Genomic DNA, 17,851 nt, shown 5'->3' on the forward strand with positions numbered 1-17,851 from the left:
TTTCTAGTAATTATGGCCAACGTAGACCACAATGCTGAGGTCCAACTATAAAAGAACATGTCCTGGAGTTCCCGCTGTGGTGCAGTGGAAATGAATCTGACTAGTAGCCATGAGGTTGAGGGTTCGATCCCCGGCCTTGCTCAGTGGATTAAGGATCCAGCATTGCCGTGAGCTATGGTGTAGGTCACAGATGCAGCTCGGATCCTGCGTTGCTGTAGCTGTGGTGTAAGCTGGCAGCTGTAGCTCTGATTCAACCCCTAGCCTGGAAACCTCCATGTGCCAGAGGTGCGGCCTAAAAGAAATAAATACATAAAAAGAAAAAAGAAAACGTCCTTACTCTTCACATTTACAGAGGTATGTTCAGTGCGCCTGTGGAGTATACAGTGATTATGATGCATTTGGTTAATTGCATTTTTTAGCTGTTTACTTTTCACGTAGTTCAAATCAAAAGATAAAAGCATGAAAAACTTCTGGTGATTTTATGCTGTGGCATGTATAATGGTAAATGTAAATGACATTTTTTTTTTTTGCCCTAAAATATTATTAGTTAGCTAGTAGTTACTACACTGTACTTAGAAACATAAAAAGATGGCTAATGTAGAAAAGGGGCTTTGTACCTTAATCTCAAGCAAAGAATATGCCTTCTTTGGAGGTAATCCCTGAACCTTTTTTTTTTTCAACTGTTAAGTGATCCAAAGAGGTGGCCTCATTAGTAGTCTGTGCTATGAAAGCAATAATCCTCTATACTCTTAGCACCTGTTCTGTTAATACACAGCTTTTCTGTATTTTTTCCCTGTGCTCTTACCCTGAGGCAGTTCTGCTCAAAGGGTGGTCCAAGAACTAGCTGGACCATGAACTGTTTCTAACTGGTCCAAGTACAGAAATGGCAAGTAAATGTTTAGAAAGCTTTGTAACAGGTTGACATTGCCATGACATTTTTCATTGTATTTTATGAAAATACAAGTCTGTGGTAAGTTAGGGGGGAGAGCAAGGTGGTCCTTCACTGCTAGATGGTTGATAATCCCTGCTCAGTCTTTAGCTCTCAGCCAAAGTGTCACTTTGTCAGGAAGTCTTCCCCAACTGTCCAGACACAAGTCAAATCCCCTTTTATAGACTTTCATGATAATCTGGTTCCTTCCCTCCATTCATCCCAGTTGCAGCTTTCCATTTGTATTTGTGACAGTTTTATTGATGTCACCTCCCTCTGGTTGATAAGCTGCATGAAGGCATAGGCTATTTCTGTTTTTAATCCATCATTGCATTCTCGGTGCTTGGCACATAATAGATGCTTAACAAATACATGTCGAATAAAAGACCATTCCCATGTTCTTTTCACCCCTGGAACCCTAGGTGATTCTTGCCTTTTCATCTTGGGAGGACTCTTAATTCAGGTCCTGCCTCTCAAGTGCAGCTTAGTCTGGCTATAATTAAGGACAGACATGAGAAATGGACACAGATACTGTTTGTATCTTTAGATACCTTGAGGCATTCTTAAGTCGGTCTCTCTATAACTCAACTACAAGTTAGAAACACTTTCTTGTTCTAGTGATTGAATATCATTTGCCACTGCCTGCCTCAGAAAATTACCACAATTCTGCAATCTAGTATACTTAAAAAAAAAGCTTAAGTATGAAAAATGTGAAGTCATAGCCACATTGTTCAGCTGCCATTAATGAAATGACCATCAGATATAATTTAGTCTATTTTTTTTTTTTTTTAAGAGGGCGAATAATTTATTGTCACCCTGGGTGGTAATAAGAGATCAATAGAATCTTTTGAGCTTCATATTGCCTGAATCTACTCCGTGAGTTGGTATCATTTTAACGTGACTGATTAAAAAGCAAATCTTCTTGAAGCTGGGTTCCTTGAAGGCCCGCAAACTTCACAGTTTCTTATTTTAGAAGTTGGAAGAAAATTTGGAATTTAGCATCCAGCTAGATACCAAATCCACAGCAAAAAAACCCCCCCAAACATCCTGGATATCATAATCTTGTCATCACTGACGAGCTTGTGGGGTTCCATTATCTTCTTGGACCATGCTGATGATGTTTGTTTGGGGGTGTCATACAGATGGAGCATCGACACCGGAAGAAAGATACCCCAGTGCAGGCCAGCAGTCACCACCTCTTTGTGCAGATGAAGAGCCTCATGTGTTCTAACCTGGGAGAGGAGCTCGAAGTCATCTTTTCACTCTTTGATAGTAAAGAGAATCGACCGATCAGGTAACTGCACGTGGAGGTACTGTTTGTATTGCTTCATGTTGAAATGGTGAATATTTGCAACTGGCAAGCTTTAGGATATGTGACCTTGTATACTTGTCCTCTTTCAGCTTCAGTTTTCTCATTTCTAGAATTCTGTGAATTTCCCAGGTGCCTCACCTCTGGAGGTTTCCCTGGAAGTTAGATAAGATTATGCATGCAGAAGTTTTTTGAAGAACTCAAAAGGGCTGTAGAACCCTAGTAATTATTATTAAATGAAAGTATGGTATCAATATCAGGTCTGTTATTTTGTATTGATAATGCAAGGAAGACATAGTATCTCTAAAATCTGAAGTTTGTTATCAAGGTCAATATATTCTATCTTTTCAGATTTGCAGGAAACAGTTACATTATTCTTATCCTGTGTGCAGCAAATGATACTGAGAGACAGCTAAATACTTGGAAACTTTATCATTAGAGTTTCAGAGCTGAAAAATGATAAAACAGTTTTCACATGTATTTTTGTCTTCTCAGTCCTAACTGTTGTAATCTTTAATGGCAAGTTTTTGATATTTAGGAAAAACTTAAAGTGGAATTTTGGTTGTTATCCCAAAGTCTCAACCTTCTGTGAGATTCTTTTAGGTTTGAAATCTTTTTTAATTTTAAAGTTGAACGCAGTACATACTGTCTTTCACATTTAAAATTTGAAATTTGAATTTAGAAAGACCACAGGTTATATACCCAACTGTACCACACTTTAAAAGATAATACTTACTGAAATAAATGTTGGCAATTTTCAGCAACAATGAGCCACATGTACTGTTTTATCAGCACCAAATAATCCTAGAATATTTCTTTTCTGGTTAAAAAAAAAAAAAAAAAAGTCTTTTTCGAGGAAATATGTGTAAAGTTTATTTTAATGTATTTATAACCATAAAACATTTGGTGAATTAACTTATATGTTATTCATTACCTACTAGAAAGTGTACTTTCTATTTCTTGACAGTGGACTGTGTCCATGGAATTTAAAAGTGGTATTTTTGTGCAGCAAGGACAGATTGATGAGGTGTGGAAATAACGATGGTAATACAGTTTCAGACTCTACTTTATACACTTGTTGGAGGAAATGAATCAGTGAGTTAAAAAACCTTTTCCTCTTCCCAAATCAGCACTGCTAAAAAGGAAAGATAAAGGTATGAATAAAGGATCTAAATTACAGCTTAGAAACTGGCTTTAGAAATGTGAAAGATTACTTACAGAGAATAGCTGCTTACATATTGAATTGTGTGTTAGCTTGGTTTCCAGGTAGTTTAGTGTTTTGTTTGTTTGTTTGTTTGTTTTTAAGGGTGCAGGTGCAGCATATGAAATTTCCAGGCTAGAGGCTGAATCGGAATTGCAGCTGCCAGCCTGCACCATAGCCACAGCAACGCAGGATCTGAGCTGCATCTGTGACCTACACCACAGCTCATGGCAATGCCGGATCCTTAACCCACTGAGCGAGGCCAGGGATAGAACCCGCATCCGCATGGTTACTAATGAGGTTTGGTTCCACTGAGCCATGAGACAGGAATTCCTAACCAAAATCTTCATAACATAGTCTGTGTAATGTATGGTCTCTAAAATATTTAACAAAGAATATGGAACATGAAAGGGAGAAACCAGGTCACTCTTTTGCTACTTCCTATTCAGCTAACGTTTTTGATGAATATTCATACCCCTTTGCCACTGATGTTGAAATTGCATCCATGTAGGATTAACATCAGTTTGTCTTTCAGTTTTGTCTTGTGATAAACATTTTCATATTTTCTAAAATGTTCTTTTAGGTTTTGATCAACAGAGTTCCCTTTCTATTATCCCTATTTACTTGATGAAAGTAGGAAGATGACCTGGATGCAGAATCCCCAAAATATTGTTTGTGTGGTCCTTAGGTGGTGGCCAGGAGCTGGGCCTTTTTCCTGCTGTGACGTGACCTGGCTTGTACCTGTCTCCCCCCTTTCCCCTCTCATTTTTACCCCCTCCTCTCTCTCCCTTTCCCCTCCTCTTCCCTCTCCCACCTGTCTCCGTATCCCTCTGTGACACACACACCCGCACAGAATGCGGTCTGGCGAAATCAAGCTTGAAACCAATGACAAGTCTTGCTTCCTTCACTGCTCTGGGCATAGTTAATGGATGTAAAGTCTTTGCCTCTCCTCAGAAAAAGGTGTTATAAATGGAAGATAAGATCTTTGGGGCATAGTTGTGTTTCTCTTTATGCCCCACAATGAATGCAGTGTGAGATGTGTCTTTAGAAATCAATTCATATTTCTTTTTTAAACTTATTTTAGAAAATATCAGACATATAAAAAAGTAGAAGAGTATCATGAAGCCTCATGGACCCACCACCAATGACAGCAGTGATCCACTCTGGGCTGCTCTTGCTTTAACCACGTCCCTTTCCAGTCTTCCTCTTTTCCCCTGCTTATTTGGAGGCAAATCCTTGAGATCGAATTTTCATATGTAAATATTTCAAGATGTACCTAGCTCTCAAAAAAGGAGCTCTAAAGAAATTACCACCCCCAAAATAAATATTCTCTTAACATCATCAAATAACCATTTCTAGTCAGTATTCAGATTTCTACTATCGATTGATGGGTATTGTTTCACAGATTCCAAGTAAGGAATTTGTAATTTACAAGATCCAAAGAAATCACATCCATTGCATGGTTGATAAATTTTGCAAGCCACTTTTTAGTTATCCTTCCCGCTTCCATCTCTCTCTTAAATTCCATGTTAATTTATTTGTTGAAGACACTGTCGCATTGGATTTTTTTTTTTTCTTTTTCAGAATTCAAAGTCCAATCCAAACGATGAAATGTAGTAGACAAAAGATGGTAGAGTTCAGGGAATGCATTTGTTGTTAAAGGGGATCTTTCGTGTTGTAATTCACAACAAATAAAATACAATCTCGGGGTCATCTGACCATTAATCACAGGCTATTTTACCTTGTCTGAGTACAGGTGGAGGGGCCAAGGCAGACAAAGCCACTAGAGGTTTGATGAGGAAGGGCAGATGTTTACCCCTCTCACAAGGCAAATAACTGGTTAGGACTTTTTCATTTAATTTCTGTCCTCTAAGAAGGAAACAGCCAGCATTTTGTTGAGCACTAACCATCTGCCAGACTTTGCTCTAACTTCTCTCAATATATTATCAGCACTGATTGTCGAAGTGAGGAAGCAAGATACAGAACAGTTAGGGAACGTGCCCAAGCTTACCAAACTGGCGAGAAGCAAGAGGCGGAGCAGAGTGGCAGGGCAGCAGTCTAGCTCAGTAGCCTGCCCTCTAGACCCCACCCCATGGTCTCAGCCACATTCCTCCACCAGGGCTTCAGTATGGGTCTGCCTATTTCCATCCCTAAGCAGAATTTTATTGACCAGAGTGAGAGCTTCAAAGATGGATAGCCCTAATAATAAGTTGTTATAAATTATTGATAACGACAACACTGCAACTAATATAGGGCCTCAGATATTCTATGCCGTAGAAATGGGTTTTCCAAATTGAGTCCTTCTCAGGATACTTTAAGAATAGCAAAATAGCTTCGACTCTTCCTATGTGCCATCAATCAAAAAGCCAAGCCTCAGTACTTGGAGATGTCAAATGAGAAAGGAGCAGCGCATGACAATTATCCCCTTTCAGTTCACTTGGTGGAACAATGAAACACATGGCATTTTCTCAGCACCAGGAAGGGTATGTTTTTTGACAAAAACTTAAAACAGTGTGTCGTTAACACTGGGTGATACTTAGAAAGCCCATTAATTTTGTCTCAGAACAGTTTCAGCCTGAAGGTGACCTAGGATATTAAGCCTCTGATGCATGTTGCAGACATCTCTTACTATACTGGAAAGATTCAGGCATATTCTGACAGCTTCTTGCTAACATACTTCTTTTCCAGTTTTCCTGTGTAACAGCACCTGCCTAGACAGAGCCCCTGGCAGGTACAGCTACATTGGACTCAACTATTAGCAAAAATAATGTACTTACATTTATTTGAGTGAGTTTTGCAGTCTTTGGCATGTAGCATTGATTTCTCACCATTAAAGATAATATATTAGTTAAAAAAATTTGTCAAATTAAGTTCTGTATGAATAAAATGTTTTTAGAGAGCATCTGCCTAGTTGAAAATTTATTTCCCTAGTCTGTAAGAGTGTAGCTAGAAAAGTCAGGGCATCGTTTCCCTAGGTAGCATCTGAATTTTATTTTAATTCAGTTCTATCCAGTTCATTTAACTAATACTTACATAGTGCTTACCATATGCCCGACAATGTTCTTAAGCTCTTTAAAAAATATTACCTTATTTTCCCTTGAAACAACCCTATGAGATGGGTACTATTTATGTTGCTTCCCTCAGTATCTGTTGGGGATTGGTTCTGGGACCCTCCTCATATCAAAATCCATGGATACTCAAGTCTCTTATATAAAAGGGTGTATCTTTTGCCTATCACCTCTGCACATCCCCCCATATACTTTTCATCATCTCTAGATTACTTACAATACCTAACACACTATAAATGCAGTGTAAATAGTTGCTGGCATGTTGCAAATTCCAGTTTTGCTTTTTGGAACTTTATGGAATTTTTTTTTTTTTTTGCAAACATTTTTTATTTGAATCTGTGGATGCAGAACCTACAGATATGAAAAGCTGACTATATGCCCATTTGTTATAGGTGGGAAAACTGAAACACAGAGAGATTAATAACTTGCCCAATGTCACACAGCTGGCATGTAATGGAGCTGTATTTTAAAATGCAGTCTGATCAGGCATCAGGACTCTAAATCACTTTTCTATACCCATTCTCAACAAACTTCAGTATTTATAGTATTCTCGTTTTTCCCCTCAACCGATTTTTTACTCACCAGTGTGAAGGAAGGGGTCCGTTGAGAGGTGGGGTTTTTTTGTTTGTTTTAAGAAACTGGAATGGAGGAGACTTGAGCTTGTGAAATTGACAGGAAGGATCCAGGAATGTGGGAGAGGCTCTACTCAGAGGAAAGGGGAAGTCATTGCTGGATCAAAGTCCCTTAGGAGGAATTAGCAAACAGGCTTGATATTGTAGGTGAGAAGATCAGCCATGGGCCAAGAAAAAGGGAGAAAGGGCCGAGTGTGGATGTGTATAAACTGGGTATAGAATTGGGAATATGGGGGAGGGGCACATAAAGAAATCGAACCTCGGTTACCTTGCTGATGTTACAGACTCAAGTCACCTAATTTTTTTGGTTTCCCAATACCTATAAAAGTTATGCTTATACTATATTATAGTCTATTAAGTGTGCAATAAAATGGTATTAAAAACAATATGCATATTTTAATAAAAAATTTTATTGCTAAAAATACCATCCATCGTCTGAACCTTCATCTGTTTTTTTTGTTTTTTGGTTGTTTTTTTTTTTTTTGTCTCTTTGCCATTTTTTGGGCCGCTCACACGGCATATGGAGGTTCCCAGGCTAGGGGTCCAATCGGAGCTGTAGCCACCAGCCTACGCCAGAGCCACAGCAACGCAGGATCCAAGCCGCATCTGCAACCTACACCACAGCTCACGGCAACGCCAGATCGTTAACCCACTGAGCAAGGGCAGGGATCGAACCCAAAACCTCATGGTTCCTAGTCGGACTCGTCAACCACTGCGCCACGACGGGAACTCCTGAACTTTTATCTGTTTTTTGCTGGTGGAGTGTCTTCCTTCAATGTTGGTGGCTGCTGACTGATCAAGGTATTAGTTGCTGAAGGCTGTTGTAGTTGTGACAATTGATTAAACTAAGACAGCAATGAAGTTTGCTGCCTTTGTTGACTTTTTTTTTTTTTTTTTTTGCTGAATGATTTCTCTGTAACATGCAGTGCCATTTGAGAGCATTTTACTCCAGTAGAAGTTCTTTCAGAACTGGAGTCAATCCTTTGGAAACCTTGCCTAATCCACTAAATTTATATAATATTCTAGATCATTTGTTGTCATTTCAACCATCTCCACAGCATTGTCACCAGGAGTAGATTTCATCTCAAGAAACCACTTTCACTGCTCATCCTTTCAAGTTTTATCGTGAGATTACAGCAATTCAGGCTCCACTTCTAATTCTAGTTCTCTTGCTCTTCCCACCATGTCTGCAATTACGCCCTCTGCTGAAGTTTTGAACTTCTCAAAGTCATCCATGCGGGTTGGACTCAACTTCTTCCAAACTTCTGTTAATGTTATTTGGTCCTCTTCCCATGAATCGCAGATGTTCTTCACAGCATCTAGAATGATGAATCCTTTCCAGAAGATTTTCAATTGACTTTGCCCAGAGCCGCCTGAGGAATCACTATCTGTGGCAGCTTACGAGATGTATGTCTTAAGTAATAAGACCTGAAAGTCAAAATGACTCTGTGATCCATGGGCTGAAGAAAGGATGTTGTGTTAAAAGGCATGATGACAACATTAATCTGGTGATACATCTCCATCAGAGTGCTTGAGTGACCCAGTGCATTGTCAGTGAGCAGTGATATTTTTAAAGGAATCTTTTTTCCCAGGGCAGTGGTTCTCAACAATGGCCTTGAAATATTTAGGAAACCATGTAGTAAACAGATGTGCTGTCATCTAGGCTTTATTGCTCCCTATGTAGAGCACAGGCACAGTTAGATTTAGCATTATTCTTAAAGGTCCTAGAATTTTCAGAATAGTAACTGAGCATTGGCTTCAACTTAAAGTCACCAAGTGTGTTAGCCCCGAACTTTGAGATTTAAAGCCAGGCATTGACTTGCCCTCTTGAGCTATGAAAATCCTATATGGCATCTTCTTCCAGTATAAGGCTGCTTCATCTACACTGAAGATCTGTTGTTGAGTTTAGTCATATTTATGGATTATCTTAACCAGATCTTCTGGACAGCTTGCTGCAGCTTCTGCATTAGCACTAGCAGCTTTACCTTGCACTTTAATGTTAGCGGAAACGGTTTCTTTCCTTGACCCTATGAGCCAATCTCCCGCTGGCTTCAAACAAGTCTTCTGCAGCTTCCTCACCTGTCTCAGCCTTCACAGATCTGAAGAGCTAGGACCTTGCTTTGGATCTGGCTTTGGCTTAAGAGAATGTTGTGACTGGTGTGACCTTCTATCCAGACCACTGTCAGCAATAAGGCTGTTGAGCTCTTATCATTCATGTGGTCACTGGAGCAGCACTTTTAATTTTCTTCTTTTCCTTTGCATTTACGACTTGGCTAATTGTTTGGTACGAGAAGCCCAGCTTTCAACCTCTAGCAGCTTTCCACGTGCCTTCCTCACTAAACTAAATCATGTCTCGCTTTTGATTTAAAGTGATACACATGCTGGTCTTCCTTTCATTGGCCTAATTTCAGTGTTGTGTCTCAGAGAACAGGGAGGCGCTAGGAGAGGGAGAGAGATGGGGAATAAGCAGTCAGAACACCCATCTTATACAGGCACGGTTCGAGATGCCCCAATAAAATTACAATAGTTACATTAAAGATCACTGGGCACAGGCCACCATGACAAATATAATAACAATAAAAAGGTTTGATATATTGAGAGAATTACCCAAATGTGTCCCAGAAGCATGAGATGAGCAAATGCGGTTGGGAAAGTGGTGCGGATAGACTTACCCGACACAGGGTTGCCACAGACCTTCAATTTGTAAAAAATGCAGGATCTATGAAGTGCAATAAAGTGAAGCACAATAAAATGAGATCTGCCTGTGGTTAAGCATCATGTACTACAAATGTTTCTTTCAGCTTGCATTGAAAATTGGATGTTGCACTCTTTGGTGATAGAAATAGTCACAGTGTTTATGCTTTTTATCGGTTGTGCAGTTATGGATGCATGTTTCTTTATCTTTCTTGTATCGATATATGTCAATCTGCAATGGAGGAGCTCCTATTGCGGCTCAGTGGGTTAAGAACCTGGCATGGTCTCCATCAGGATGTGGGTTTGATCCCTGGCCTCATCATCCCTGGTGATTAAATACAAAAGTCTTTTCATGGTAATTAAATTTAGATAAAGTTGACATTCTTGCTGGTGCATTATGCACATACTTTCCTGAAGTTATGTATTTTTTCCACCATCACACAGTTAAATTCTCCATTTTCATTAAATGTTTCATTTTTAATTTTATACCGCCTAAAATTACCTTCTTTTCAGTATATCCCACATCTGTCATTAATAGAAAGTAGTGAATATTATTGGTGAAGTACTGATTTTTTAGCAAATATTTCATTCTAGACTAGGAAATATATCCAAATTTTTCTCCATCCTCAAGGCACATACCTTGATGTGTCTCTTACAGGTGCCACTTTGTAAGTATGTAAGTGGCCAGGCACTGGGGTCCAAGGGACTGCCTTTGCCATTCATTAGCTACATCAGCCTGGGCAAGTTAATTCATTTCTCTTTTGTCTGTAATTTATCTGCTAAATGAGGATAATAGTAGTACTTTGTTCATGGGATTATTTGAGGATTACATGAGATAATGCATATACACCTTAGTCTAATGCTTGACAGTGGTCAGTAATTATCAGCTATAATGATGATGATTTGAAAAAAAAAAACAGGAAATGTATTTTGGCATAACTAGAAATGATATGGGGTGTTTGGTCTTAAATTCTTAAAGAAATCATTATTCTAGGAAATTATTATTAATTTGTTAGGTATGTGTTACGTAAGATTTAGAGGGACTTGCTGGTAAACAGGTGGAATGGCCTCAGGGATAGGATTTGCTTTAAAATACTTCAACATAAAATAAAACAAAAAACAAAGGGATCAATGGAGCATGCTAACCGAATTGAATGGTTGTGAATTCCCTGTGATAGGTGTATGAGTTCCTGGTTCAAATTTTAGCATATAGTGTGTATGGTTAATGAATTACCTGATTCAAAATCAGTAATGTTTTATGCATGGGAGAATAAAGAAATAAGGGCAGGCTTTTTTCCCCTCCAATTTCTTAAAAGAAGACTAGTTTATTAATCTGGACTAGTTACTAGCCCCATGCATGGCTTAGATTCCATTCTGCCTCAAATAATATTCATGATTTTATATGAACTGACAATGATATTTTTGATAATGTATTTGGAAGAACTTAATGTTTTCTGAAGGTCTAGGATATTCGGTATTATTATAACACACATTATAATAATATTGTCTTTAAAGCATAAGTTTTGACATGTATTTTAAAACATAGGCAACTTTTTTTTTTGTCTTTTTTAGGACCACATCCACGCCATATGGAGTTTCCCAGTCTAGGGATCAAACTGGAGCTGCAGCTGCCAGCCTATACCACAGCTGTCGCAACACCATATTCGAGCCGTGTCTACGACCTACACCACAGCTCATGGCAATACCGGATACTTTAATCCACTGCATGAGGCCAGGTCCTCATGGATGCTAGTCAGATTCGTTTCTGCTGAGCCACAACAGGAACTCCAAAAACAGGCAACTTTTGGAAGATTAATATTCTGTGAAAAGGAATACCTTGTATGCTTAACCAAAATCCTGTGTCTGTATAAAGGACCAGCTTCCCAGAAACTGAATTAATAGAGGTTTGTCCTAAACAACAATGTCCTACTGCATACAGCGCAGGGAACTATATAGTCAATATCCTGTGATAAACCGCAGTGGAAAAGACGATGAAAAGAATGTTTATCTATTTATAGCTGAATCACTTTGTTGCACAGCAGAAATTAACACAGTATTGTAAATCAACTAAAATTAAAAAATTATTTTAGGAGTTCCCGTCATGGCGCAGCGGTTAACGAATCCGACTAGGAACCATGAAGTTACGGGTTCGATCCCTGGCCTTGCTCAGTGGGTTAACGATCCGGCGTTGCTGTGAACTGTGGTATAGGTCGCAGACGCGGCTCGGATCCCAGGGTTGCTGTGGCCCTGGCATAGGCCGGTGGCTACAGCTCCGATTGGACCCCTAGCCTGGGAACCTCCATTTGCTGCAGGAGCAGCCCTAGAAAAGGCAAAAAGACGAAAAACAAAAAAACAAAAAAATTATTTTAACAACAAAAAATAAAGGTTCATCATGCCGAAGGCAAGGAAATTCTAGAGTTACATACATGGCATGTTACCTCGAACCACTCCTTTGTTCATTTCTCACTCATTCACACAGGGCGCAGCAGTGACAGTTGTGTTCCAGCAGCAGGAGACCCTGCTGGACACCAAAAAGTGCCTCTTGCAGCATGTGGCAGAAGGGATCTCGGACACATGTGCAGAAATCTATTTTGAGAAAGAGGAAGGTCACTTCTCCTCCTATCATGGGAGGGAGAGAGGGTGGTGAAACGGATGTAACGTGGTGAAACAGAAAAGAGGGGCTGAGTTTGTAGCCTTGGTCTTTTTTAAGAAAGTGGAGAAACAAAATGAGCTGCTGTTGGAGGACAAAAGAGAGAAGGAGAGGGAGTTCAGGGCTGAAGGTGAGTTCCAGGAACAAGGTCAGCAGCCTTGGGTCAAAAATGTGATGGGAAGTGAGTTAGGGACGAGTACCAAAATTTCTAAGTGCAGGGAGCGCCCCAAGTGGTGCTGAATCCTGGCATCCAAGTGTGTGCTCAGGTGTGTTCAGGAAAGAGGAGTCAGGTGGTAGAGGTGGCGCCTAACACCTCGCCTTTGGAAATAGCCAAGAAGACGGAGACTCTAGCATAATGAGGAGGAAAATTAAAGAAATCACAACCATAGCTTCCAATTGGTCTCTTTAGAGGCTGACATGATCTCGTAGCCTTTCATTTTTAAGAGGAAATTAAAGACCTCGGGCTTCTTTGGAAAAGCCTGAGTTACCAGGGAATTTTTTTCAAGACCTTACAGAAGGGGGCTGTTGGAGAGAATCATTATTTAGTCCACTCTTGGAAAAGACGGTAATAGTCTTGCATATATATTCCAGTCCATAACACCGTTAAGAGAGCACATATGATTTTTTAAATGCTCTGAGCACAGCACCAGAATTTCTCATTTCATACCTCATTTACAGCTTATTATCGTGTGATCACACAAGTTCAGCATCTCCGTATTTACATAAATTAGGAGCATTTGTTGTTTTGAACATAGAAAGATCGTTGGCATAGATCTCTTTTTATATTTTTAGGTGTTAAAATTAAGTCAAAATTGTATCTTCTCCAAAGGCAAGCAATAATAGAGAGGGGAAAGTTGGACTGGCCATGCGTGCAGGGAACACGACTCTATTTGAGAACAGATATAGAAGAAGAAGGCTCTCAGAGATCTTCCTTGGAATGTGGCAATATCAACCATTCCATATGGCCCAGAGCACTTCCTGCTGTGTCTAGACGCGCTGGCACAGATTGCTCTGTGGGTGTCTGTACATCACTGACCCACAGTGACCTTCCCTCAGGCCTCATGTTTTAAGGCATGAGTGCTTTTCACTCTCCTTTTTTTTCCCATCATTTGATTCTTTCAGCAGGTGCACAAAAAGTGAGATTGTTGTCACTTCAGAGTGCATCAGATTTTGTGGTTTGCTCCCCTTTCTGTCACAGACAACAAAACAATTGCTTTAGAGATGTGGTGGTGTTAATAGGAGAGATTCTAACAAGTGGACTGGGAAAAGGATCTAAATTAAAACAAAAGGAGCAAACATGTAATTTGATTCGTGCTGAGAATACCCAGCATAGAAGTGATCTCCTGTTTTTTCTCTGTAGCATTTTAAGAGCCACACAATTCCAATTATTCTGCATTCATAAATCACTCCAATATTATAATAAAAAGTGGATGGAACTTCAAAGTGGCACAAAACCGAAAACTCATAAATGGATTCAGAGCTAGCTTTCTCATCCCCTTTAGCTCCAAGCACTTAGGCAGCCAACTTGTCTTCTTGTACTTAAACAGTGCAGAGTTTTAGAATGAGATCAGAAGGGCTTTCCATCCCTATTCCTGTGTTTTAAAAGTTGACTTGATTGGTGTTCTTCCCCAGGTATCTGGTTGACCCTGTCTTTTCTCCTCTGCCCAGTGTCTCTGTTTATAGGGACTTCAGATTAATTTCATTTTCCTGAATTCCCTACCAATTAAATTATGCTCACACATAGCAACCCGCCTTGCAAGGACTTCTTTGCTATTCACTGCCATTTGTGTTGTGAGGTGATGCAACATCGACAAAGGAGTTATTCATGATACGGTCCTCCTTGGTTCCTTTTCTGAAGATAAGGCTTTACCCTTTTGTTATCTTTATGTTCCCAGCAGCTTGCAGAGGGCCCTACACAGGCGGGGCACTGATGCAGTTAAAGGCAGTTTACAAGACTTTCGCTGTTGTTGAGGCAGCGTATTAAAAGATCATGTCATTATTGTCTTAATTTTTGCTGTCTCCTTTCCGCTCCGGTGGGATGCGCTTATTAATAAGAGAGAGAACTCAAGGTTGAGTGCATCAGAAATGTGGATGGATTTGTTTCATGTTTCCCCATGTTAATCAGAACTGTACTCTCAGACATATCTCTAGGGAAGCATCATTTGCAAAACCTATCTGGCTTTAAAATAAATAATAAAAAAGGAGGGAAAGTGGCTGATGAACAGGTGCGTAGACCGTCCCTGACTTACAGCGGTTTCACTTTATGATTTTTTGACTTTACAGTGTTGTGAAAATAGTATACATTCAGTGGATACTGTGCTTTGAATTTTGCATTTTGCTCTTTTCCTGGGCAAGCCAAAACATTCCTCAAGCTGAGTGGTTGCAGCTCTCGGTTGGCCCCGTGATCACAGGAGTGGACAACGCGTAACACTTAAAACCATTCGGTACCCACACCACTGTTCTGTTTTCACTTTCAGCACAGTATTCAACCAATTACAGGAGATAATTTAACACTTTGTTATAAAATAGGCTCTGAGTTATGTGATTTGCTCAACCACAGGCTAATGTAAATGTTCTGAGCACGTTTAAGGCAGGCTAGGCTAAGCTGTGATGTTTTCAGCTGATGGAGGGCTCCTCAAGATATAACCTCATTGTAAGCTGAGAAAGGCCTGTGTAGCAGCTTCTTTTAAGTAATTCTGTGTAGAGATCTATGACTGGAATTTAAACAGAGGCTGCGTCTTTTTATTTCCATTGTGCATTTTGGATTTCACACGATTGCTGTTAAATCACTGGTCTTCATTCTTTCAGCAAACCGTTATACTCCCCATCCCTGGGCCAGGCACTGATCTGGGCACGGGACAGGTCAGTGAATAAAAAATAAAAGGGTCTTACCTTCCTAGAACTTATATTCTCTTGATGTTCAAAATACTGTTAAGTTTTAAGGCAAGAAATATATTTAAAGGCTAAAGTTTCTACAATACCATCTCTTTGTATGGTAACTAATACGATGTTTTTATTTCACCAAAAATACTTGTGGTGTCTAAAGTGATGCTGCCTAAATTTTTCAGAGCCTAAAGTGCATTTCCAAACTTAGGAAAGGTATAGACCGCTATAGAAAACAGTGTACCTGTCCTCATACACACGAACCTTTACATATCAGTGTAGAGGCTTTGTAGCTCCCTTGTTAGGGGGAAAAAAAAAGCTTTTGACCTTTAGAAAGTACAATTGCATGTATCATCTAGTTAATAAATAATACTTAATGATTTAGATAATTTTTATTTTTTAATCGCAGTATAGTTGATTCACAGTTTGTGAGTCACAATGGAAATAAAAAGACGCAGCCTCTGTTTAAATTCCAGTCATAGATCTCTACACGGAATTACTTAAAAGAAGCTGCTACACAGGCCTTCCTCAGCTTACAATGAGGTTATATCTTGTTTTTGTCTTTTTGTCATTTTGTCTTTTTGCCTTTTCTAGGGTCACTTCCCGTGGCATATGGAGGTTCCCAGCCTAGGGGTCCAATCGGAGCTGTAGCCACCGCCTACTCCAGAGCCACAGCAATGTGGGATCTGAGCCGCCTCTGCAACCTACACCACAGCTCACGGCAACACCGAACCCTTAACCTACTGAGCAAGGCCAGGGATCGAACCCACAATCTCATGTTTCCTAGTCGGATTCATTAACCACTGAGCCATGACGGGAACTCCTGATTCACAGTTTGTGTTAGTTTCAACTGTACAGCAAGGTGATTCAGTTATTCATCTATATACGTATATATTCAAATACGTATCTATCATTTTTCAGTTTATTTTCCATTATAGGTTATTACAAGATATTGCACGTGGTTCCTGTGCTATACAGTAAATCCTTGTTGTTTATTTTATGTATAGTGGTGTGTATTTGTTAATCCCATACTCCTAATTTACCCCTCACCCTTTTCCCTATGGTAACCATAAGTTTTCATCTTTTAAAGTTATAATGAACATGAAGAATCTATGTGTCAGTAAGCTGTTGGAAGGGATATTTGATTTTCGCTTATTTCATTTTAAAAACAGAATGTTTCTAAATTTTCTTTCTTTTTTTATTGTTATTTCCCCAATACATTTTTTTTTCCTACTGTACAGCATGGTGACCCAGTTACATATGCATGTATACATTTCTTTTTCTCACATTATCATGCTCCATCATAAGTGACTAGACATAGTTCCCAGTGCTACACAGCAGGATCTCATTGCTTATCCATTCCAAAAGCAGTAGTTTGCATCGATTAACCCCAAGCTCCTTGGGGTTAAAACAAAACATTTTTTGAGACAATAAATGTAGGAAAGACACTCTGTTCTTGCAGGGCTCGAATTACTTGGATTTTTACTATTTATTCCATTTTCATTAAGGTTTCTTTGCCTTTGAAAAGAACTCCATGCTTCAACCCAGAGTAATTATAAAGAGCTCAGGTTTGCTTTACTTTCAAGATTCTTTATTATAGATACTTTCCTAACACAGAGGCATCGTTAGAAAGGTCAGAATCATTACCACATATAAATCAGAGCAATTCCTACCTCATGAAATGTCAAAGATTTAGTATTTACCATAATCAAATTATGAAAATTCCAAGAAGAATAGGCAGAAGATATTCTGCCCATAAACATTCTTATTTCACAGTCCCTGATTCCTTTGACCAGATTCTGTCATTACCTACTTGTAGTTACTCCTGTAAGAAACTTGTTTTCTAGTGAAATTCTTAATGAGTTCTCTAGAGATAAACCCAAGCAACTATTTTCCTGAGCAGCTCAGTTAAACAGTTTAGCTGTTTCTAAGGATTTTACTTGAATTCAACAAGGGACTTTTAGAATCTCAAGCCTTTAGAACTTAGAGTCTTTACTCTACTCTTTGTACTCATTATTCTTTTTCTCAGGTGAACAGTTGATCCAAATCTTTTAATTCATCATCAGTCAGCAAGTGATCTGTACATCCCTTATTTTTTTATACATATAATGATTTTTTCCCCATTATAGCTGGTTTACAGTGTTCTGTCAATTTTCTGCTGTACAGCATGGTGACCCAGTTTCACATACATATATACGCTCTTTTTTCTCACATTATCGTGCTTCATCATAAGTGACTGGACAGAGTTCCCAGTGCTACACAGCAGGATCTCATTGTTAATCTTTTCTAAAAACAATAGTCTGCATCTATTAACCCCAAGCACCCCATCCATCCCACTCCGTCCTCCTCCCCCTAGGCAACCATGAGTCTATTCTCCAAGTCCATAATTTTCTTTTCTGTGGAAAGGTTCATTTGTGCTGTATTTTAGATTCCAGATATAAGTAATGTCGTGTGGTATTTGTCTTTCTCTTTCTGACTGACTGCAC

General features: G+C 39.3%; 1 protein-coding gene across 10 annotated transcripts in view; it reads left to right on the top strand.

The window, feature by feature from the left end:
• DOCK4 (dedicator of cytokinesis 4) overlaps nucleotides 1-17,851 on the top strand; it is a 456,170-nt gene that overhangs the window by 213,292 nt on the left and 225,027 nt on the right. For 9 of the 10 annotated variants that reach the window (XM_021079277.1, XM_021079281.1, XM_021079279.1 and 6 more), the window contains exon 8: nucleotides 2,071-2,222. In XM_021079277.1, coding sequence (XP_020934936.1) covers nucleotides 2,071-2,222 — 152 coding nt within the window. Of the gene's footprint in view, nucleotides 1-2,070; nucleotides 2,223-12,117; nucleotides 12,613-17,851 lie in introns of those variants that run through there. The other variant, XM_021079286.1, reaches the window with a different exon arrangement.

This window comes from Sus scrofa, chromosome 18 (assembly GCF_000003025.6).
Source record: "Sus scrofa isolate TJ Tabasco breed Duroc chromosome 18, Sscrofa11.1, whole genome shotgun sequence".
Classification (NCBI taxonomy): Eukaryota; Metazoa; Chordata; class Mammalia; order Artiodactyla; family Suidae; genus Sus; species Sus scrofa.